Source organism: Mustela nigripes, chromosome 8, assembly GCF_022355385.1.
Source record: "Mustela nigripes isolate SB6536 chromosome 8, MUSNIG.SB6536, whole genome shotgun sequence".
Lineage (NCBI taxonomy): Eukaryota > Metazoa > Chordata > Mammalia > Carnivora > Mustelidae > Mustela > Mustela nigripes.
This window is the reverse complement of record NC_081564.1, coordinates 5,480,571-5,505,721: the sequence shown is the minus strand read 5'-3', so window position 1 is coordinate 5,505,721 and position 25,151 is coordinate 5,480,571. Positions and strand designations below refer to the sequence as shown.

Genomic DNA, 25,151 nt, shown 5'->3' with positions numbered 1-25,151 from the left:
TCCATTCACAGGACCATTCTTTATTTCTACTGTCGGACTACTCATTTCAAAAATGTACTGTTACAGGACTTCTGAAAGCCCGGGAACCGCTTGAATCACCAAGAGGTTATGGTGAGCACAAGCAGCTGGACATCATCGGTTTTATTTTTTACCTTTTGAAGTTGCCAAGGCCTGTTAGAATAGGCCGAGCAACCCATCCTCCTTTTAAACCTGTGCCTAGAGGTTAACTATCAAGCCAGCATATGCTCCTCGGCACCCACTGTGTACTCAGTCCTATGCCTACAATCTACCGGGGTTGTGAGACTCAGCCAAAGAGAACAAAGTATAATGAAATCCTCATGAGGTATACGCCAAGTACAGGGTCCAGGGGAAGGGTTTGCCTCCCAGGGCACCCAAAGTGCTTTCTGATTTACCTGCTGTCTCCCCCACGAGGCTGTATACATCCCTGGGAGGCAGGGTCCCGGTCATTTGAGCATTCCCAGGGCTGTCTGTACTGCCAGGCATGTGGGAGCCCCCGGTGAGTGCTGAGAGGAGCAGGACTGCCGGGGCAGAGATGGTTTTGTTTTGAAGAGGGACCAGGTTCACATTGGAGAAGGTGCTTCTGGTGAGGTAAATGTGGGGTCTTTAGAGTAGCAGTGAGGCCAAGTTGAACATGGAAAGAACATTCTGGGGAGTGGTAGAAAATAAGGTTAGACAGAAAAACCAGGGTTGGATTTCAGTTGCTTATTAAAAGCCACTCAGAAAAATGGAGCTGGAAGAAGAGAAAGAAAATGGGGGAAAACTGAGGTTTTATCCAACAGAGGCGAAACCTGGAGTGTTTAGTCTGGTGGCGCAGGATTATGGAAGGCCAGAGCCTGACAGCACATCCTCCTGCTCTGGGGAAACCACCTGCACAGAATGTTTTCAGTGCCTCGTGCCAAGCTATGCCCTTTTACACACTCGTTTTACACATTAACAAACAAGCTTCGACAGGTTCAATAACTTGAAGTCACAGCTAGCAGAGTGGCAGGGCTGGCCTTCATCCCCAACTGGGCTGACTCCATGGCCACGCCCTTAGCCCAGGGCCCTGCTCCTCATCCCACACGAAGGTGACAACCCACAGATGCTTTAGTGTGTGCCCTGCAGAAACAGAACATTGTTTGCTCCACGTTCCATTTTTTCTAAGTCCTCTCCTGCCCTTTTCTTTCCCCATATGTTAAGTTTTAAGCTTCTCGGGCCTTATTCTTTTTTTGCTTGATGCTAACTAGAAGTCCAGGGCTTACACTTGATGATGCTGCTCATGAAAAAAAAAAAAAATTTCAGAATAAAAAAATATTTCTTTTCTCCTAAAGCTGCAGTAAAGCAGACATTCCTTTGTGTCTGGGTTAAGAAGCTAATTTTTTTTTTTCCTAGATTTTATTTGTGTGCGAGAGAGAGAGCGCGCGCGCGCGCATGCACACAAGCAGGGGGAGTGGCAGGCAGAGGGAGAAGCAGGCTCCCACGGAGCAGGGAGCCTGATGTGGCGCTTGATCCCAGAACCCTGGGAACCTGACCTGAAGGCAGACACTTAACTGTCTGAGTCACCCAAGCGCTCCAAGACACTGGTTCTGTTAAAGAACTACAATCGTACTCCGCTCTCCAGTGTGGAAATGAATACTTCTGTTTCACTACCAAACAAGTATTTTAAGACAGCTCATCATTAGAGATTGTTGCTAATTCACTTAAAATATAACTTTTGATTTCAAAAAGTTTGCTTTTCTAATTAGTTGTCTCATTGATAATTTATTGATTTATTTAAAGATTTTATTTATTTGAGAGAGAGCGAGAAAAAGTAGGAGAAAGCTAGCAGGGTGGAGGGGCAGAGGGAGAGGGGGAAACAGGCTCCCCACTGAGCAGAGAGCCCAATATGGATTCCCAGGATCCTGGGATCATGACCTGAGCCGAAGGTAGGTGCTTAACTGACTGAGCCATCCAGGCGCCAGTGATTTTTTATTTTAATAATACAACTTAAAATGACATTTCTTATGTGAAAATATAGAAACCTTTAAGGTTTCCTGGTTAGAGAGGGGCCTGGCATTTCTCTCTTCCTGTGGAAGATTAAAATAAATGTAGACACTGACAAAATCCTTATTCGGATGGACTTTGAGTGTGTCCATCCACATCACCATCGGTGCCACACTCAGATGGCTAAACAGAATGGGGAGTAGAAAGGGGAGGCTGCATCCCTGCTGGGGGCGGTTCAACCTAGCAGAGAGTGGGAAGAGTGGTGACTGCTTGGGTCTTGAAGAGCTGGCCCGCCTCTGCAGTCTGACTCTAACCTGCTCTCCATAAGCAGCTTTTTCTCTTTGTTAGAGAATCGATGCAGTCATTGTTTTGTGGCTGATGTAAGATACACATATCTACGTACATACATACAACATACATATTTCAAGAGCAGAAGGAATTCACGCATGAATGTTACGATGTGAGACAACTGTAAGCAATCGGAATTAAAGGAAGAACACAAGGTGTTCCATCCACTTGAGAGTGTGACCCAGTTAGAGCGGTGGTTCTCGTCTGGGCACCGGGGTTGTCACAATCAGATAAGGGGCATGTCCGGCATCTAGTGGGGAGAGGTGAGGCATGCTGCAGAATGGCCTACAATGCACAGGACAGATCTCACAATAGAGAACGATGCAGCCTGAAACAGTACGGTGGCTGAGAAGCCCGGGGCTCAAATCAATCTAATTGGAGGCAGGCCTTTTTTTTCTCTTTTGCTTGAGGTTTACCCCGCTCTCCTTGGGTTTCCTGGCTTGCCAGTAAGCTGCGGGTGGATGGAGCTCTTAGGGACCAGCTCCAGCCATACGCGGTGTTCTCCCTGCAACCAGCTGCTGACCCGAGAGGGAAGGGCAGCTGTTTGAGAGAGCTTCTCCCCCACCGCTGAAGCTCCCGGTGGGGTGCAGCTGAGGGAAGGTACTGCTTTACCGGCCTCCCTATGCTGGCCAGAAACACACGCACTGCCTTTCTGGCATTTCGGAGGGGCTCTTTTGCTTGGAAGAAAAGAGCTGCACGTAAACTCCAATTTGCTCAAGAATATGTTCTTGGGGCACCTGGGTGGCTTTAAAGCCTCTGCCTTCGGCTCGGCTCATGGTCCCAGGGTCCTGGGATAGAGCCCTGTGTCAGGCTCTCTGTTCAGCAGGGAGCCTGCTTCCCTCTCTCTCTGCCTGCCCTCTGCCTGCTTGGGATCTCTTTCTGTCAAATAAAAGTCTATTTAAAAAAAGAAGAAGAATATAATAATGTTCCTCCCTTTATCTGACAGTCTAAGATGTCTTTTCCTATAAATGCTTAAGACCTGAGAAGCGGAAAGGGCGAATATGAGATTTCTGAAACCCCAAATAGGGACTCCAGTATTACGGTTACAAAAGTGATATTTTTAGAGATGATAAATGGATATATCAAAATTGACCCAATATACACTTTCCATGGGAGTACTTTGATCTAGAACAGTTAATGAATCTCTAGGAAATTTTGATGTCTAAAGACTTTAACATTTCTTGAATGCAAAGGAATTCCTGTTTTTAAGGAGACCATTAAATAGTATATATGAATCTTAAAAGGATTTTAAGGACTCCAAATTAATTTATAAAACCATGCCATGCCAAAACCCCTAAAATTTACGCATACTAGCACTTTAAGAAAAGCTTTCCAGGCTGGGAAAAATGAAAAAACAGGCTCCATAATCACCAGGAAATGCTATTTATAAAAAAGAGCCATAATTTAAACTTCATTATTTGCACAAACGTATTGGAAAAAATCAAAGAAATTAGTGGTAAATCTTAAAATGGTTTTCTACTTAGAAAAGGTCTCTTCCAAAGTAAAAACAATCAGGTTATAAGAATCCCAGTTTACGGGGTGCCTGGGTGGCTCAGTGGATTAAGCCTTTGCCTTCAGCTCTGGTCATGATCTCGGGGGTCCTAGGATCAAGCCCCACATCCAGCTTTGCTCAGCAGGGAGCCTGCTTCCCCCATTCTCTCTGCCTGCCTCTCTGCCTACTTATGATCTCTCTGTCAAAGAAGTAAAATCTTAAAAAAAAAAAAAATCCCAGTTTAGAAATAAAATTTAAAGATACAGGTACAAATTGAAAAGCTATTTATCTGTTTAAAAAAGCCTCTGTAATTAACAAAGGGATGAAAGTATTCCAATACGACATGCATAAGAGAATTAAATTATTCAGGTGCCCTTTAGTACTCTTGAGGCAAATTCTCTCACGCACTGTTTTGTCAATTTGGGGTGTAAGGAGGGTCCTATTTTCCTCAGTGGGGTCACATAAAGCATCCCACTTCGTTCTTTCAATAAAGCAAGCACCTTTCTCTGAGTACCTCTGAGCCAGGCACCAGGAAGGACATTGGAATACCCCAATGAATACAACAGACACAAATCCTGCTGTCACAGAGCCAGCCTGCTGGAGTGGGGAGGGACTGACAACCCACACTTATTAATTCTTACAGAAAAGTAGGATTTTGCACAAAGGCTAACTTAAATTGTACTTCATAAATCCTTTACACTTGCCTTACTATCAGCTCGTGGTTTTCCACACCATCATTTAAGAGCTGGTAAATCTCGACGTGAGTGAGCAACTGATAACTACAATTTAAGAAAATCATGTAATTTATGTTTTAAAAATCTTAGACAATATTACCTATTATAGTAACTTATAAAGTCACTCCACTTTAGGGGTCCCTGGGTGGCTCAGTTGTTTACTGTCTGCCTTTGGCTCAAGTCATAATCCCAGGGTCCTGAGCTAGAGCCCCACATTGGGCTCCCTGCTCAGCTGGGAGTCTGCTTCTCCCTCTGCCCTTCCCTGCCCCTTGTGCTCTCTGCTCTCTCTCATGCTCTCTTCCTCAAATAAATAAAATCTTCAGAAAAAAAAAGTTACTCCGCTTCCATTAGCTGAGTAATGTTTTAAGATACTATATTTCTCTGACAAATTCTTAGTCAACAATTGCGTTATTCTTTAATGTGAGTTGTCTATATTTTCTAAAATCCCTCATTCTATTTGGACTAGAAGAGTACAGAAGTAATTAGTTAACAATCTACACTTACCTAAAGACACATAAAGAAACTAAAATTCAAATGGGAAAAACCATACCTTATCTCCTCACAACCCCTGTGGGTCATCTGCTGAGTATTTTATTTTTTTTTTTAAGGTTTAGTTTTTATTTCAGCAGGGAGGGGGGAGGGGGGAGTGGGCAGAAGGACAGAATCTGAAGCAGACTCCCAGCTGAGCCCAGAGCTGGACGCAGGGCCTGTTCCCACAGCCCTGAGATCATGACCTGAGATGATGACCTGAGTCAAAACCAAGAGTTGGACACCCTACTGACTGAGCTACTCAGGTGCCCCATTTTGAGCACTTCTTCTTACAGCTCAGATTAAGATGGTAAAAATCAAATGATGTTATTCTGGATATCCGAGAGGTCTGATGACATTTAAAACCCATAATTTAAAATCTCTAAATATTATTTAGATAAACTGCTCAGAATGACTGTGTGAATCAGGTATATTAAAGTAAATCAATAAAAATTTGTGGATGACTGGGGAGAAAAGATTAACAGCTGCAGACCAGATAATTAATCTCTGATGCAAACTCTTCTCACCGAAGGAGAATCTTTATCAATTTTTGCTTCCACAGTCCATCCAGAAGACAAATATATTGTCCTCACTGGAATATGCAGTCCCGCTGGTGTTTCTCTCTTTTTTCTGACTCTCATTCTGACTGTGGACGGTTATGAGATGGCGGTCTCAGTCTGACTGTGAACATAGTGAGGCTCCTCACTCCGGGAGGAGCTCATTTCTCATGGTGCTCATGTTACCCTATACTGGGGGCTGCTTTAGAGCTATTTTTCTTTCGGTGAATAATGTGGTCACACCTATCTAACAGAACTCACCATTTTCAGACTGACCAGTTCCTTCTGGAAGCTCTTCCCCATGCTGTCCCTGTCCCAGACCAGGCACCCGCAGTAAAGGGCCTCTGGAGTCTGGCAGGGAGTCCTTGCAACCAGACCATGCCTCAGACAGCTCCTTGATAGCTCCAAAGGACTCATCTTGCTCCATAGCCTGACACCCACATGGAAAAGGATGCTAGGGATGATTAGACATGAATTCTATGCTCTAAATTTTCCACTGTAGCTCAACGTTATATGCACTGTCCTATTTGTCAGGCTCACATTGTGGGTGTAGAGCGGGTGGGAGAGAAAGAGAATGGCTTATCTATCCCTTGTGGGGGTGGCATTTGTAAACATATATTCAAATTAGCTTTATTCAAATGAGGAAAATGGTTTTAATGTGAATGTTTTAGCAATTTCACCACATGTAGAAGCTACCCACATACAAAGGCTGTCATAATGACTGTCAAAAAGGACTTCTGAACTAGTCTCTGTCCAGATTTGGCACATTAAGTGTGTCTGTCTATAGCAGGAAACCACAATTCACAGGTCAGACTGTAAACAGAACTCTAATGCCCTATACAGTCACCAAGGCCTTCATTGTATCACCCAGAGTCAGAAGAGGTAGTGAATTATCAAGATGAAATTGAAAGAAATCATCTGGCAGGATTTTGCTGAAACTGGACTGAAGTGGCTGGATAGATATCCTACCTATGGACAAGAGTTTTAACTGACAAAAATCTGGGACCTTCACCTAAAAAACTGAGCAGGCTCCCAAGACGTCTAGGTACCCTCCAGTGGCATGTTAGTGTTCTGGGAGAAGCTGGGTTTTCCCAGTGGGAAGTGTTGATAAGGGGGTGTCCACGTGCTTCAGGTGCTGGTGCAGGAAGCCTGGGTGACTGGGTGAACATTGGGTTCATCGGTCCAGAGTATCATTTCAACTTTCCCGAAGGGAAAAGTTGCAGTTCTGTAGGGTTACTGGTCCTAATGTGCCCTGGACTTAACGGCAGCTCTGGTAGGAAGACACTGGCTCAGCCTTTTTAACAACTTCTCAATGCATTCACTCTTCCTCCAAGGCCCAGCAACAGGTAATCTGCTTCCTGTCTGAGCTTCTGACATGGAATGATAACCTGCACAGGAATGTTTGTGGTATCCCGAATTTCCTCTGAAAGGTACTCCACTCTACAGCCTGCTGGCAGGTAGAATTCAGTGTAGTGTTCTAGAATGAGCCAATGACTGGTCCAAACTGCTCTGGTTCCATACTACAAGCACGGATGAGACCAGAAAACATCTCCAACAGACAACACTCCACATACCTGTTTCCAAAAAGGCCTCACCTCTGGCTTTACTTGCTCCATCTTAGACTTTTCTCTCCTAAAAAAACAGCTTTGCCCTCGACAAGGTTTGGCTTTGCTCATCTCTGAAGCAGGTCCTAATACCACAGCTTCACTATACTGATAAACCTCTTTCTGTCAAAAACGGACTTGACCACTTTCTTGATGGGAATGAACTGTTCACCTGAAACCCATCACAGGGGCTGAGAAGGCTTACTTAATCCTTTCTCCCTATCAGACAAGACTGTGTTTTCCTCTCCCCTGGGGCATTGCAATAGGGCAGGTCAATGAGCAAGTAACTCATTGGCTAAACTTTCTGGTCTGGACACCAGGACTGAACCAAAGCATAAAGATGAATTATTGCTGGAGACAAAGTCTGACCCCTCCTTGAAAGGAATAGACCATACCTAATAATCCCTGCTATATATTTGTCTACGGGAACATAAAAGTGAACAACCAACTTTCTCCATCTTTCTCACCAAAATGTAAAACAAGTATTTCTAAAAACTGCATCTGGAGGTGCCTGGGTGGCTCAGTTGCTTAAACCTCCAACTCTTGGTTTTGGCTCAGGTGATGATCTCATGGCTCACGGGATTGAGCCCCGAGTCCAGTGAAGAGGTCTGCTTGAAGATTCTCTTCCTCTGTCTGCCCCCCATGTGTTTATCCTCCCTCTCAGATGACTAAATCTTGAAAAACAACGACGACAACAACGAAACCTGGATCTGCTCTCACATGCCACAAGCCACTGGAGGAGAAATAAAACCAGTGCCTTGCACTTGGGTTGACAGGTATGACAGGTGGAGAGAAAGGGGTTAAAAGAGTCTTCTTCATTGTTCGGGGTTTGGCACGAGCCTAGCCACCTACACTTGTTCATCCCTAAGGACACTGGATAAGAAGCCAACAGAAAAATATGGCAATCCTGGGTTATTCTGCTACACAGTGAAGGAACTGTAACTTGGGGAACCAGTGTTTTTACGAATACTCTAAGTGTATGGAATAGATAGCCCTTGCAGGGTATAATGCCACACACTGTGAGGCGAAATGTGCAACTTCAGGAAAAACAGAACTGTAGCAGTACAGGGAATTGTAATTTGTATGTAGCAGCAGTGTTTAAGCAACTTTACGTAAGAAATGGGGCTTTTTTAAAAGGATGCCTCATAAACTGTCTCACCTAGAGTGAAAAGGCACAGGTGCACTCAGAAATAGATCGGGAAGGAAATCTGAAGAGCAGAAGTAGTGGGTCTTACACAGGTCTTAATTTCACATGGTAGCTGTCACCGAGGAGGCAACAAAGAAACTGCAGCAGCAGAGTACTATATGACTCGAATTCCATTTATTAAAAGTGCTCTGTTGTTTCTTTTTCCCCCTCTCCCTTATCGTCAGCTTTAAGCATTTCAGGCTTGCTCTTTTGTTTGGTGCTAACCGAAGGACTTCCACTGCTCAGTGCTGAGAATCCGGCTAGTAGAGCGAATCTTGACAGAAGGAGTACACATATTCCCTCTTCCTTTAGAGCTACAGAGAAGCAGACACTCCTTGCTTCAGAAAGCTATTTCTGATAAAATGATAAACTGGCAGGAATCGCAAAGACGTGTAACTTAGTCTGCTCACCAGTGTGGAAACCTGCATAAAGTACAAAAACTCCTGTTTTCTAGTTAACAAAGAGGCTTTTAGACAGCTGTGTGACAGCCTCAGAGACTCTGGTGAGGAGCTCTAAAAGGCAACCTTTGACCTCTAAAAAGGCTGCTTTCTAACTGGGTGCCTTACTTGATAATTTGTTGACCTCGTCATAATATTTAAAGTAGTCTCTTGGATTTTTTTTTTTAAGTACTAAGTATTCAAAAGACTTTCTTTATTTTTTGGTTGGCCAGAGGAACTTGATGTTCTTCTCTTTTTCCCTTCATGCATAAAGTATAAATAAAAATGTATTCCGTGTTTAAAGTTTGAGTCTTCGTCTTATTTAAATGATCATACCCAAATTCAGCTGGGGATAAACCAGCACAAAAAGCATGAGGCAGGGGCACCTGGGTGGCTCAGTGGGTTAAGCCTCTGCCTTTGGCTCAGATCATGATCCCAGGGTTCTGGGATCAAGCCCCACATTGGGCTCTCTGCTTATCGGGGAGCCTGTTTCTCCCTCTCTGCCTACTTGTGATCTCTCTCTGTCAAATAAATAAATAAAATCTTAAAAAAAAAAAAAAGGCATGACGGAAACTCATGCGTTAAAGAACAAAAGAGAGGACACCTGGGTGGCTCAGTGGGTTAAGCCTCTGCCTTCGGCTCAGGTCATGATCCTGGGGTCCTGGCATTGAGCCCATGTTGGGCTCCCTGCTCAGCAGGGAGTCTGCTTCTCCCTCTGATCTCTCCCTTCTCATGCTCTCTCTCTCTCAAATAAATAAATAAAATCTTAAAAAAGGAACAAAAGAGAAGAAACTACAAGTTTCTGAAAGTGTAAGCACACATATACATTAATTCAGGATTGGTTTTCCTTCTAACTTCTTCCTCAACTGGAGGGGTCAGAAGCTGTTTTAATTCAATCGTCCTGTTACCATTATGCTCACCTTAAATCCTTGTACAGAGAACATTTGTTTGGGTGCTCTGCTGTTCACAGGAAGCTCTGCTCTGCCCCTTGGCTACAGAGTCCTAACCCCACCGACCCATTTAAAACAGGTATCCTGACTTATAGTCAACAGCCGCCTAATCTTTCTTATTATGGATAGATCATCCCTATTGTTGATAAATTATCATTCCCAGGATTGGTTTAGCACAAATAGGACGCACCTTTTTCTTCTTCAGACAAAGCTCCAATTCACCTGATCTTTTCAGTACATTGTAATTCTATTTCTTTCAGCTGTGTTTTACCTTCAGCTGCCAACATATATTTAAAAACAACACTGACATACTGGAAGAACATCCAAGGCAATTTACTGTAGGTGGAGATGACTGTTTTTTTTTTTTTTTTTTTTTGCTGTGAAATTTGAGTCATGTTTGAGTAATGAAATAAACAGAAACTAAAATGCAGAGCAAGCATAAGAATCAGCCCTTAATCAGTATCTTTAAAAAAATAATTTCAGCTAAGAAGAAAATCTATTCACCTTCACAACCTGCTGACTCTGAAAAGAATGACTGACATCATCCCATTTTTAAAAAGAGCTTTAAAAAACATTCTTCTGCTTGCCTTCATAGAAATGGGCAATTTTCCTCTTAATTGAATGTTTATTGTAGAAAATAAAAGTCAAAGGAAGAAATACAACTCACATATAATTAAAAAGAGTCTTTTAAAAATCTTTTGAAAATGAGAGTGCTGTATGACCTGTAAAGCCCCATACAAGAGCAAAGTAGAATTAAAATCACCTCTGATACCAGGCTGGCCTCTACCCTGGTAGAAATCTTCCGAGAGTTCAGGCACATTCTGGGGAGTCCTTATGCCCACAGCAGTATCTCTGAAGCCAGCATTAAAACAAAACAAAACAAAAAAAAGCCACAAAGCCCTTCAATTCACTGCCACTGGAATTCCTAAACACCCATCTCAGAAGGCCTCCCCCACACCCCATGTGATACTCCTAGTAGCCATTCCTGCTCTGTTGGGGAACGGGCTTATCTGGAAACTCTGTGGGGGAAGGAACAGCCCCGGTTTCCACTGCTGGAGATTCTAATCATAAGCAACTTCTGCTTTTATGTCAAAGTGAAATCTGTCTTCCTCTAAATACTACTTGGCCTCTTCTGTACTTGGGAATTACTCTAAATACATACACTCCCTTTGCTACATGACAAACCTTAAATATCTGAAGACAATTAGGACACATTCACTTCTCTGCAGGTTTAAACATCAAAGCTGGAGATGTGAAAATTGGTGTCATTAAGCTAGCACCTACTTAATAGTCTGGAATGTGAATCTGAGTCAAACATGTGAAGCATATAGAGGCACCTAGTCATTGACTTTTAAAGATATCCAATCCAGTAGATGTAATTAATCTTAGTTAAAACATGTGTGCCCACTATGGATCAGGAACTTTTTGTGGCTGACCTTGTTCCAGACAGAAGAAAAAGGCCCATGTCTTTTCGTGTTAGACATATGAGAAAATGCTTTTTAAGTATTTCTTAAAAGCATCAACGTTAACATCAGTACTGCTGCAAATGTTCTCTGCCAATTAAGTAATGACATTAAAATGAATTTATCCAATGAATCACAGATGAAAGAGTTAAGAACCCAAGTGATCTCGGGCGCCTGGGTGGCTCCTCTGCCTACTTGTGATCTCTGTCTGTCAAATAAATAAATAAAATCTTAAAAAAAAAAAAAAAAAGAACCCAAGTGATCTTCCATTGCAAGCAAAAGGATTCACTTAAAAAAAAATTAACAATATTTTCCAAGAAGCCTGTTAAATTGATGTATTTACATGTACTAAAATAAAAATCTGATACACACAAATAACTGTTTTGTATCTCAGATTTTAAATCTACCTAAACTAAATTTACTGAGTAATTATGACGCAGAGAAACAAAAACTATTTTAAAATTTTTCAAGTGTGTATATGTAAACACACATATATACACAAGTATATATACATATCACAAGTCTTAAAATCTTTCCCCAAAAATATTTCATAGAAGATGAACATTTAGCCAAAAGAAATAAATTTAAAACATCTTTGGGGATAAAAGTCATTTTGAATGTTAGCATCTTTTTCCTTACAATTCAACGGGAAGAAAATGCAGGCACGTTCTTGACAGTGCAAAAAAAAAAAATCATTTAATAAAACAATAACAAGGTTCTTTATATATATCTCATACTTAAAAATCTGATTAAAAAAGACCCAGCAATTCTAGCTTTACCACTCTTACAGGTAGGTTTCTGGAAATGCGTAATGTATTAAAGCACTACAGCCTCGGAGCTTGTATTTTGTAATAAGACTTATTACCGCAACCTAAATTTCAGAGCGCGACTCTATTTCCTCTTAGGTCACCTCATTTTCAATCGCCGGAACAGATCATACCGCTAAATATCAAAGTGTGAATTTAAGCAATACAGGTCAGCATGAAGACGCAAGTTAGATAAACTGGAGTAACTCGCTGGAGCAGACAGCAGCTCTGTAGCCAAGCCTGCGGCTCTGCTGCATATTTGCATTATGCTCAATTTCATGAATTCCAAGCAAATCGTTATTAGGGTCATCTAAAGCCCACATCAAAGCTTCAGTTAAGGGCTGTAAGGTAGAGTACTTACGTAAAGGGTTATGAGGACAGGAGACAACGCAACTTATCGGGGAGGGTCTCTAACGTACAGAGGATGGTAAAACGCATTTAAAAAGGAAATTTGGATGAAGAGGGCCGCCTCCCCCCAGCATCCCAGACAAAGCACGGCCAGGCCCTCGGGCGCTCCTGGTGCACCTGCAATGCGGATCCCTCACCCTACAAACCCACCCCAGGGATGGTCGGAGCAGCCCCTGGGCTGGCCGCTGCTGCCCCATCGGACTGGCTTGGGTGCGCGGTGCGGACGGTCCGCAGCCTGGACTGGGGCCCTGGCAACGGCACCCCCTCCCCATAACCGGCTGGAAAACGCTGCAGGCAGCGGGCGCGGGGTCGTGGCGCCTCACTTCTGCCCTCCTTTCCACCTTTTCTCGTCTCTCCCCCCGCCACCGCTGTTTCCTCAAGGGGACACCCTTCCCCACCGCCGAGAGCCCTGGGGGTGAGACGCGAGGACCCCCACCCGCTGCAGAGAGGGCTTTTAAATCAACCCTAAATAAATTCCTGTCCCGACAGGTGCCGCCTCCCCCGCCGGCGCCCGCAGAGCTTCCCCAGAGGAACCGCCAGGTGAGCGGGGCTGGACTCGGTCACACCTCGGGCCCCGCCTTACCTGCGGGCGCGGCCGTCGCGGTCCTTCAGGCGGCTCCCCCCCTCGGCGCGGTCCTCCCGGCGGGCGGCTGCGGGGGCTGGCGGCCCATGGGCGGGGCGGCGGGCGGGGCTGGCTCCCGGCTCCGGCCCTGCCCCGGCCGGGCGGCCGAGGGAGGTCAGTGGGCGCCGCCCGCCGAACGCATCTCGCCGGCTCCCACCCGAGCGCTCGCCGCGGTGCACGCTGGGAGCGAGGGCCGGGGCGGCGAGGCCAGGCCGCGCTGACCGGGCGGACGGCTGAGGCGCCGGGGCGGCGGCGGGTCTGTCTGAGGGGCAGGTCGAGGGAGGACGCTCGATACTCACTTTGCGGGGAGGGGGCGACGCCCCCCCCACCCCCAGCTGTGGCGGGGCAGGGGACGGGACCCAGGGAAGGGAGGGTCTGGCCGGTGGGACGCAGGCGCAGAGCTCAGGTGCGGCCGCACTGCGGTTGCCCAGGGTAACGCGGGCCCGGGTGGGGCGGGGAAGGAGGAGAGAGCAAGCGAGCGGGAGCGCGCGCGCAGGGCCGTGGGGGGGGGGGGGGGGGGGGGGGGGGGGGGGACCCGGGGCCCGCCGGGGGTTGGGGGGAGGGCGCGCGCGGGCGGCCGACGGGGGCGGGGGCGGGGGGGTTGGTGCCGGGGCGAGGGCCGGACGGCGCGCATGCGTGCGGCCCCCGCTCCCCCGGGGCTCGTCGGCCCCGTGCGTGCGCACGCGCGCTGTCCCCCGGAGGCGTCTGGGTGTGCGGAGCGCGCGCGCGCGGCTCGGAGGCGCACCTGTGAGGTGTCCCTTGAGGAGAGGGAGGGTGGGTGCGCGGAGCCCGCGGCCTGGGGCGCTTCAACCCCTCACTTGGAGTGAGTTGTCGGGCGGCCGGGCTGCAGTCCCTCTATTTCTTTTCGGGAACGAGGCGGGGGCGGGGGGCGAAAGGGGAGCGGGCTCGGGGTTGGAAGGAGGATGAGTGGGCTGAAGAAAAGAAAAACAGCCCATCACTTAGGATGGGCCTCGCGCGGGGGCCGGCCCTTGGGCGTCGGTGGGGAAGGTCACAGCGGCCCCCGCCCCGCAGCCGGGCGGCCCGGCGGGCACCGGGCAAGGCCCCACGGAGCGCAGCCTGGCCTCGGGCCTCGGCCGGCCGGCCGGCGCGGGCCCGCCGTGCCGGGAGCGGGGCGCGGGGGTCACAGATGGCGGCCGGGTGCGCGGCGAGGGATGGGCAGCGGCAGGGGCGAGGCCGGGCGGAGGCCCCCCGGGAGCCGGACTCCCGAGCCGGGCTCCATTGTTGTTGGAGCCGAGGGAAGGGGGAGCGAAGCCGCTTCAGAAGCCCGTGGAGCCGCGCCTTGGAGCCTTTCCAGGCGGGTCCCCGGAGAGGCGGTAATGGCCGCGCCGTGGGAGCGGGGAGCCGGGCTGCGCCGCGGAGAAGCCCGGCTGCATGGTGTGCTGTTGTGTCTTTTAGAGCGCCCCGCGTCCGGGCAGAGCCCGCCGAGCATCCTGCTCAGGTGATGAGGAGCCCTTCGCGCCCCCAGCGCAGAGCGCCGCTGCCGCTGGACGCCTCCATTGTTTGACCACAACAAGGGCCGGATTCTCAGCCAGGTAAACTGGAGGGCCGCGCGGCCGAGCTCCCTCTCCACTCCCGCACCCAAAGGAGTCCTCTCCCCTTTCAGGACTCGACTGCAGTTGGCTTTCTGTCCCCCGCTGCCGATTAACTCGCGCTGTCCACCTCCCAGGCCTTTTCCCGTCTGGATGACTCTTCCCGCATCTCGGTGCCAAGTCACCTCTCATTTCCCTCAGAACTCGGCTCCTTTGTGAAACCTTCCTGGCCGAACTCTAACAACTCCATCTCTCTAGGAGGAGCTTGCGCTGTACTCGTCCAGGGGCTGGTTTGTTGGCTGGTTGTCTTACTGCAACAAAGACTAGGTATTAAAAAAATAATTTAAGTTACTACTTTTTATTTTTTATTTTTTTTTAAAGATTTTATTTATTTGACAGAGAGAGATCACAAGTAGGCAGAGAGGCAGGCAGAGAGAGAGGAGGAAGCAGGCTCCCTGCTGAGCAGAGAGCCCGATGCGGGACTCGATCCCAGGACCCTGAGATCATGACCTGAGCGGAAGGCAGCGGCTCAACCCACTGAGCCACCCAGGTGCCCCGAAGTTATTGCTTTTTAAAGAGACGTCTTTGCGACCTTTAGGTGGTTCATTGTTTTAACAGGATTGTGCCGGTTTTTTTTTTTCCTTCTTGTTGTTGATATGTTTTGTCTTCTGTTTTAGAGAGGCCCCGACTTCCTTTATAGTTGCACAGCTTTTAGAGCAGAAAAATGACCTGTCTATTCAATCCATAGGTTAATTTAAATTTTAAAAGATTAGTTTTAAATAGGTAGAGTAACTAATTTTCTTGGTAAAAACTAAAACATCCCAGACACGCCTGACGTCTTTCTCTGCCAACTCCTGCCATAGTTATCGGAGATAATAACTATTACATGTTCCATGTGTATCTTTCTAGATCTTATAAAATGTTTCCCCTTGTGTGTACTTGCATTATCTTTGACGGTTTTAACAAGTACTAGTGCATTCTTATCTTTCAGTTTCAGCATGTAATGCCTTAACTGGTGTTGGAGAAGTGCTGCATCATGTTCCATAGTTTGGGTATCCCCTAGTTAATTTAGCTATTTCCCAGATGGGTGGCAATTTAAATTTTAACTTTATATTGAAAGCAGCTCTTTGGGTGGTGGTTCTCTGGTGAAATGAAATTTCCGTTGAAGGGAGCATAAATCTACACTAATTACAGACGCAGGCCCCTAGGATGGAAGTTCTCTTTGGTTAGGACATTTACATGTGGGACCGCTACCCCTCCCCCAATGTAATTATGACTCTAGTACTTTCCAGTCCTTTGACCTTGAGGAGGTCAGTCAAAGCCTCAGTTTTTTTTTCTATAAATGCTGATAATACCTGCTCTGTCTACTCCACAGAGTTCAGTGGTATGAGGTTTTCACATGAAAGTGCTTTGCAGAATGTAAAGAAGTATATAAATATTGGTTTTACTAGCTTTTGTGATCCAAAAGGACTTTTTATTTGCAATGTAATTTATACTTTTTTTTGACCAGATGTGTCTGTTACAGTATAATAGAGATCTCCAACTTTGAATGCTTTTAATTTGCGATTTTGCTTTAATTTTTATCAAGGACCATTAATATGTTAGACTTCTTAAAGAGAATTTGACAAAGCATGTTTTTCCTAGTGCTTTACATACTTTAGAAAATAAGGCATAAAATAGTGGATTGTGAATAAAGTATCAGTGAAGTGAATGCTACATAAAACAAAACTCATATTTATACAGAACGTTTCCTAATGATACAATTTAAGTATGTATTTTCCTTTGGCAGCATCAGATTCAGGTTAGCTTTTATGTCCTTGGGGTAAAATGTATTCTTAATGAATTTGCAGACAGTATCAAAAAGAGTCTTAACAGTTTAAATATTGATTGATATAAAGGGTATTGTTTTAAGATGTCAGAGATACAATTAAGGTTTTTTTAGGTGTTTTTGTTTCATTCAAATATATTTGAATGCTTGTGGTGTGGCCAGCATAATCAATTTGTTTGTGTTCTCTTAAGGGTTATAATCTATGGGGGTGGAGGGAACCAGAAATGATACAATCCTATAACTGCATGTATAATCACAAACGGTATCTGTTAGGAAAGTTAAGTAATACTGGTTATAAGAGAGTATAAAAAGGAGAGCAAATTTTAGATTGTGAAAAGAAGGCCCAGGAAAGACTTTGTGTATATATATATATTTTTTTCTCTTTCTTTTTTTTTTTTTTTTTTTTCAAAAATAAGATTTGAGCTGAGATCTGAAGGTTGAGTAGGCGTTAGCGTAGAATGATGGGGGATAATTTTCCAGGCAGGGGAATGGCATGTGGGGAGGCCCTGAAGGGAGAGAGAGCTTTGCCCATTCCAGGAACTGAAAGAATGACTTGTGGATAGATTCTGGTGGGTGAGAGGGAAGTGTGGCTAGGCAGGGGGCCAGATCATGTAGGGTCTTGTAGGACAGGTTAAGGATGTTTTATTTTATTCTCAGTGAAATGGGAAACCATTGCAAGGGTTGGATCTGAAGCAGGAGAATGACATAATCAGATTTGCATTTTTAAACAGCCACTCCAGCTGCTGCATGCAGAATGTGGGGGTGGTGGTGGGAGAGTAGAAGTAGGGGAGACTAGGTAGGCATTTCAGAAGTCTGGAAGAGAGGTATCTTTTCCTTGGAGTTCACATTGAATTCAAACTGCCATCTAAACTGCAGACAAAATAGATACTTGATTTTTTAAAAAATTCCTTGTTTCTTAGTTTAAAAAGTAGGTGTTTTTTTGTGCTAAAGTACCCATAAATATTAAGCTAATTATCCACAATCTACTTAACAGAAAGTTATCAGAGTCAAATTAAAAATTGGGTATTATTTAACATTGCTTTTGTAAGTTTTATTAAAGTAGTAATATATGAAATTAGAGTGAGGTAAGGATCTAAAATTAGAATAAGGGAAGTATTTATAGATGCTATTGGCTACAAAAATGAGAATAACAAACCATTATACAAAGAAAAATTGAGTAAGTGGGTACACAATGGATATATAAAATTCATAACTTTCTGAACACCAGAAATAACCTGCATAAACTAAAATGGAAAAGAAAAAAACCAACCAAAAAATAGGCTCTGATCACAATACAAAAAAACATTAAACATGTAAGTACAGCTTTATTGAGACAAGTGCAGTCTGCATGGAGGACCCTGTAAATGATCCTGAAAGATAAGAATGTCTTAAACAAAAAAACAAACCATATTCCTGGATGTGATGTTTAGACATAAAGCTATCCGTGTGGGATGAACTGGACAGAATAATTATGAGTAATGAGGTGGCACAAATCCTTTGTGATAATTAAACATGTTATAGAGCCCCGTTCAATACAGTGTTAATGCTGGCTTTACAATATCTGTACGGGTCTCTAGAACCTATTCAGCACCCCAAAAATATATATGGGAATATAGTAAATGATAAATCAGCATGAATGCCCCCTAAATCATAAAGAAAATGTGGAAGTAGATATTAAAATCTGGAAGAGAGGGTTCTGTGTGTTAAGGTGGACAAAGACTTTGCAATCAGACCTGAACTAGAATCTTCTAAGTGAGGAAAATAATACCTGCTGTGCAGGTGTTGTGAGGGGAAGAGGTCTAGGTCCTGGTATTTCTCGGGTGTTAGGATCTGTTATTAGTTAAAAAAAAAATCAATGTATTAGACTACAAAAAAAATTTAAAACTTCTTAAAGAAGAGAGGGAAAACAAAACCCTAAGATTAGAAGCCAAACCACAAAGTAGGAAAATATTTGTGACAAACATAAGTGAAGGCTTAATATCTTCAGCATGTAAGGAACTCAGATCAATGAGGAAAATAAGAAAAGTCCACACACAAGTGGTTACAGGATGTGGACAGACAGTTCATTGGAAAGAGCTATAATTTGTTAAACATGGGCAAATAAGTCTGCTGTCACTAATAATCAAATAGTTTGTAATTACTCCTCCAGAAAAGTTAGATTTGATTCTCAAGAGCAACAGAACTAGAAGATGTTTAAAAATGAAACAAATGCAGAAAAGCTTTATAAAGAAAAACCTTTACCTGAACAATTTAAAAGCTAACCTTAATAAATGGGCAGGCATACATGTTACTGGAGGGGAAAGCATTATTGTAAACATTGAAATATTCTACAAAGTAAGCTGTAATTTTAATGTAGTTTCACATAAAATCCACGTGAGAGTTATTTTTGGACACTTGATAAATTCTAAAATTCATCTGGAAGAGGAAATGTGCTAGAATGGTCAAGAAATTTTTCAGATGGAAAAATAATGATGGAAGATTTGCCATACCAGATATTAAAACATACTGTAATGCTGCACTGATCTAAATGGTGAGCACAAGCATCGATAAATTATTGCACGGAAGAGTAGAATCCAGTAACAGACCCATTTATATATAGGAATTTAGGATTGAATAAAGTTGGCATTTTGAATACAGTTGGGAATTGATTATTCAATATACTGTGCAGGGATAAATGGGAAGAAAGATTTTATTTCTACGCATTCAAGATGAATTTTATTTGGCTCAAAGAACTAACTCAAACACAACTGTAAAGATACTAGAAGAAAAGGGAATTATGTGGGAGACTATATTATGTTGGAAAATCTGATTTTTTTGTAGACCACTAAGGTAAGACCAAGACCCAAAATCATAAGGAAAGGAGTGATAAATTTGAATCATTATCAAAGTTGACATTTCTGTGTGACAAAAGACATTTCAAGGTGACAGGAAAAAATTTGTAACATGTTTAAAGAGTTAAAGAATAACAGAATTGATACAATTAAGAAATGAATGGAGGAGAGAAGTAGTTCCCAAAGAAGTGAGAGTCAAAGCAGTGAAGAGGGTTTCAGTGTCACTTGTGATTAGGGAAATGAAAATTAAAACAACCAGATTTTTTCAGTGGGGCTTTCATGCAAGAATTTAAAAGATAGTGAAGGGTGTGGAGGAAAAGGCACCTAATACATTGTTGGGAACACAAAATTGGATCTACCTTTTCAAATAATTTGGCAGAGCCTATAAAAAATTTTGAAAACATGCTTTGATCTAACAGATTCTCCTCAAGGAATCTGTAATATTCCCACAAGAGAACATAAGTTAGTATGTGCAAAGTCTGTTGTAGCATCATTTATAATAAAAAATGGGAGATAACCACAAATAAATTTTGGTATTTGTATACTATGGAACGTTATGTAGCTTTTATTTTATTTTTTTTTTTATTTTTTTTTTTTAAAGATTTTATTTATTTATTTGACAGAGAGAGATCACAAGTAGGCAGAGAGGCAGGCAGAGAGAGAGGAGGAAGCAGGCTCCCCGCTGAGCAGAGAGCCCGATGCGGGCCTCGATCCCAGGACCCTGAGATCATGACCTGAGCCGAAGGCAGCGGCTTAACCCACTGAGCCACCCAGGCGCCCCGTTATGTAGCTTTTAAAAAGAGAGGTAGATTTATATGCATTGACGTAGCCTGGATGGATGCCTGGAATATATTGTTGAGTCAAAACAAATTTAATTCCATCTTTTTTGTAAGATAAAAAAAACCCAGATATTCTTGTGTGTATGTTCTGAATAAAAATAGAAAAAGTCTAGAAAGATACATGGAAAATATTTAATTGTGACTTAGGGAAAAACAAGAGAGACTGATTTTTTTATTTCACATATTTTTGAGTTTCAGTTTTTTTACAATGAGTATTTACTTTTGTGATTGAGATGTTATAGATTCTTACTTATCAATTTAATAAAGGCCTACATTTAGACTAAAAAATTACCATACTGAGGAGGACGTGGGGAAAATGTCATACTGTTTGGTTACATTGGCCATGTGTATCAAGAGCCTTGAAAAGTATTCATATTCCTTGATGTAGCAACTGATCTAGGAACTGATCAAAGGCATATTTTTAAATATAGAGAGAACAAAAAATGTATATCCTAGAGTTATTTTTTAGGGTGCTTTTGGAGAATGATTAAATTGTGGTATGTCCACTGGATAATATATAGTTGTTAAATGTTTATGAAGAAAATGTATTAAAATGCTTATGACAGTGTTAAGTGGGAGAAAATCAGAATACAAAATTGCATATGTGACATGATTCAAACTCTTGATCAAAGATCCCAGTAACCCTCCACAAAAACCTATGATGGAGAAGTGTCTAGAAGAAATTAGATGAAAATCTTAAAAATTATGGACTTTGGGTGATATAGCATTGTGATTTAAACCTTTTTTATATTTTCTAGAATTATATGTATTAACATTTATATTGGAATATTTACTTTTAAAAGTATATATAGGACATAGGTTAGTTGTGTGGTTAATAGGTATGTGCGCTTTTAGAAATAGGCAAGCCCTATCATATGTTAAAGCATACTCTAAAATGTACTCTAAAAACTAGTATTTGAACATTTTTGAGTGATGCATTTGGAATAAATTTGAATGAATTTTGCTGCTTTCAGTATTTGGAGGAAAATTGGTTCTAGCAATATGCACAATAAAAGTAGTTCTCATTTTCAAATATTCTGTCTGTAGAATAAATGCAGAAACTTGAACATGGGCTGTGGGATTTCTTTTCTTGCTAACTCCAGTGTTTCGAATGCACAGATTTGGTCATGGAGCAAGTTGTATTTTCCTGAGTCTTTCAGGATGAGGAGGGCTTAGCCAGCTAGACCACAGGCAGAAGCATCGAGAGTATGGCTACGGTGCAAAGCCTGCAGAGTGGAGCTCAGGGTACCTGGGAACATGCAGTGTAGGCGAGGTTATCATCAGGGCACGTGGGTTCAATTCCTTACCAAGTGTTATTGTGGCATGTGCTTTAGTGGACAAATCCAAGTAAGTGTGATAGAAGAGGTGCATTACAGGACACGTAAGGGCTCTGGGAACACATGGAAAGACCTCGCACATAATCCAAATTTGAGTGTAGGGGTGAAAGTGAGGGATTGCTTCCCAGAGGAAGTGATATCTGAGGTGGGCCCTGAAGGTAAACAAAGGGAACAGTTAGTGTAAAGGCCTGGAGGTAAAAGGAGTGTGGGGAGGAGAGCACAGGAGTCAAGGTGAAGTAGCAATTAAGACCTGGGGAGTTTGAAGGTGTTTGGTTTGGCTAGAGCTAGAATTGGAGTGGGTAGTGGTGAGAGACGAACCGAGAGAGATAAGTAGGAACTAACATTGTTCAAAGTTTAAAAACCACATGAATAAATGTGGAAATTACCCTGAAAGTTAATGGGACCCTTTGAAGAACTTTAAGCTGGGTAATAGCAGTCCCTTTTACATTTTAGAAAGATTACATTGTGGATAGTGGATTAGAGGGAGGCAAGACTAGAGGCTTTTATAGGAGAAGATGACAGTGGCCCGAATTACAGCTGAGACAGCATAGGTAGGGAGAATAAATTCAGGTGACACTGAGGAGATAAAGTAGACAGGCCTTCATGAAGGGGGGAGGAGGGGGACTGATCACCAGGTTTCTGGCTCAGGCAGCTGAGGGGCTGGTGGACCCATTTCCTGTAGTTGAGAGTATAGTTGGCTTTGGTGAAGAGATAACAGATTGGGTTTTGGACATGCTGAGTGTAAAAGGCTTATAGGACAGGTGTGTAGTTAGCTGAGGAGGATTTTATGTGCATCTATATGCTTTGATACATGAATGACTGGGCACTGTGCACAAGTTCATTATTAAAATCAGTGTTTCTATGTGGTAAAATTTTTTTGGAGTATAATTATAGAGTTATAAGTGGTTTAAGATTAGGAAATACGTGTCTGGGTTAGACTGGACCGTTGATGCCTGTTACATGGAGTTATATAAGATTGCATGAGCTTAACTTTTTTGGTAATATTGTAATTGTCTTTTGGACTAGACTCTGCCAGTCTGAGCAGGTGGTGGTTTCTCTGAAGAGTGTTAGTGCTCTTGTTGTCAGTACATGACTGACTGGAGTGCTCTCTGTTGATGTGGACAAACTGGTCCTTTCCACATGGAGGCAGCCCATACAGGGGCAGACACGCAGCTGGAAGTGCTCACCTCACCATTAGAAGTTGTCTTAGTCCATTCAGGCTGCTATCACAAAACTAGCCCAGATTGGGTAGATACAACAACACACATTTGTTCCATCTCAGTTTTGGAAGTGGGAAGTCCAAGATCAAGGTCTGGCAGATTCAGTGTCTGGTTGAGGGCCCACTTCCTCATTCACAGGTTGCCATCCTCTCCCTGTGTCCTTGGTGGCAGAAGGAGTAGGGTCTCTTGTAAAAGAGCACTAATCTCCTCATGAGGGCTCCACCCTCATGAGCCAGTCACCTTTCAAAGGCCCCACTTCTAATACCATCACATTGGGTGTTGGGTTTCAGTATATGAATTTGGGGTGGTGGTGCACACATTTAGTCTACAGCGGAAGTGTGGCAGGAGACCTGAGAATCATTCACAGTGTGCTTGCCGCGTGGCTGGTGCGGCAGCCACGGGAGTGGGTGAGAACCTGTGGGGCAGAACGAGAAGCAGCTCAAAGCAGAGCTGCATCTTGTGGGCATTGAGGGAAAAGGTAGTGGAGAATGTGCCTACAGAAGAAGTTATTAGAGTGGAAGGAGCATGTCTTCATCAGAGACCATTTGGTGGTTGAAAAAACCCATTTGAAATGGCTTAAGTGAAGGGGGATTTCTGAGGAGGTCTCCATGGCATCCAAGGTGGTTTCTTGCCTGGAGCACACTAGTTCTGGAAAGTTGACAGGAGTCTGCAGCTGCTCTCTCTGCCTTGGCTCTCCTGAGTCTGTAACCCCTGCCAGTTCACAGATTCAGCCTTTCCACTTCCCAGTTCTAAATTCTCAGGAGAGAGAATCTGAGAGTTCACTGTTCACTGTCGCAGTGCCAGCGGAGCTGATTTGCCTCGTTGCGTACCTGAGCCTGGGGGGCTGGCCAGGCAGCGGCTACAGAGGGAGCTCGTGAGAGTGCAGAATCCTGGCAGCTGAGGAGGAAGTTCCCAGAATGGGTGAGAACAGTCATTTTAAATGGCTCAGAGATATGATGAAGGGATAACGGGTGAAACTAGGTGGATAACTAGTGGCTATGGTCAGTTTAGTTTGTACAGAAATTGGAGGAAAAGAGATTTTCAAAAAAATGAAATTAATTTTGGAGTTGTGTCAGAGCATTTAAAGTTTAAAAAGCAGTAATTTTTTTTTTTTATTGTTTTGCACTGCAATTTCACTAAAGCATTTCTAAGCCTTTATTCTAACTCTGGAATTTGCAGTGTCTCTCACGTCACCTGATATGCTTTAGGAAATTCAGTAAAGCTATTCTAGAGCTCATTTATTTTTTATACCCGCAAGTTCATAAAATAATCATAGCTTATTTCCACATCTTATTTTGCAGTGCCTACCATGGTATTGTCATGGAGTTTTCGGCCCTTGTTATGGCCAGAGCAAACCTCTGTCCCAAAGATTATAAATTCTGCCTGTTAGGTAAATGATAAAACAATTCATAAAAAAATCTGAACCCCTTTTATTTCTGTGAGTAAACTCCATTATGTCTCTCTGGCTTTCAGATTATTTTTAGGTGTCCATTTCAAACATGTTAGGATTAAGGTTGATAGGATTTAAGAATATTTCACTGATTGATATTACTTGGCGTCGGCTAGCAAACGTGTCAGGTTTTCCAATTAACCAATATTCAGTATTACTGCATCTCTATGTTAGGGACAGAAATAGACCCTCGTGATAAACCTCCAGCTCACAAAATCAGGGAACCTGCAGGTTGTACAAGTCTTTATGATGTTTGGCATCTTGTTAGAGGTAGTCATTATCCACTGTGAGATTCACTTTGGGTTCTAATACCTTTGTGCAAATATCCATGAACGTTTCTGAGCAAGTGTTTGAGTGCCCTCTGGAGGCATTATGAATGGTTTAAACCCATACTCCTAAAAATGGTTTTCTTGAACGGCCCCAGTGGAGTACCAGTGGTCTAGATGGTTAAACTGGGGTGAATATAAATCGGGAGCACAGGAGAGCTGAGATGGAGCCCATGAGAATACCAGTATTTATGGACGAGCAGGACCTCTCCAGGCTGACTGAGTGTAAGGGTTATGTGGCAGAGGCAGAAGGGAGCCAAATGAGTGTGGTTGGTGGTGTTCAGTGAGGTAAAGATTTACAGATGCCCTTGAGTTTGGCCAAGAGGAGCTTGAGTGGTGTGGCGGTGGGTTGAGGAATGAATGGGAAGTGAAGTTGTAGAAATCAGGAAAATAAGTCTTTAAGATGTTTCCATAGGGAAATGGGAGAGAAAGAGTATGTGACAGCTAAAGAAGGTGTGGGATTAATACTGGTTTTCTTTAAGATAGAAGAGACTTTGCATTGCATTTAAGTAATGGAGGAAAATCAAGCAGAGGGAAGACAAAGTTGAAAGATGTGTAGGGATTGGGAATAGAGAGAGCTGGCTTTAAAGTTACTAGCCTGAGATAGTTGTTGAGGGAGGACGTTGCCTTTCATATGGACTTGGAAGGTGGC

At 43.6% G+C, this 25,151-nt stretch overlaps 2 protein-coding genes across 21 annotated transcripts in view; one reads left to right on the top strand and one right to left on the bottom strand.

The window, feature by feature from the left end:
- The window catches only part of CCDC92 (coiled-coil domain containing 92), a 30,102-nt gene extending 16,926 nt beyond the window's left edge, over window positions 1-13,176 (bottom strand). Inside the window, exon 1 of one of the 2 annotated variants that reach the window (XM_059408250.1) lies at window positions 13,080-13,176. The gene's annotated coding sequence lies outside the window, so the exon portion shown is untranslated. The remainder of the gene's footprint in view (window positions 1-13,079) is intronic. The other variant, XM_059408249.1, reaches the window with a different exon arrangement.
- The window catches only part of ZNF664 (zinc finger protein 664), a 187,963-nt gene continuing 175,982 nt past the window's right edge, over window positions 13,171-25,151 (top strand). For 4 of the 19 annotated variants that reach the window (XM_059408245.1, XM_059408237.1, XM_059408232.1 and 1 more), the window contains exons 1-2: window positions 14,245-14,452; window positions 14,535-14,671. In XM_059408245.1, the coding sequence (XP_059264228.1) occupies window positions 14,291-14,452; window positions 14,535-14,671 (299 nt within the window). In that variant the 5' untranslated portion in view covers window positions 14,245-14,290. The other 15 variants (XM_059408236.1, XM_059408228.1, XM_059408235.1 and 12 more) reach the window with 11 other exon arrangements.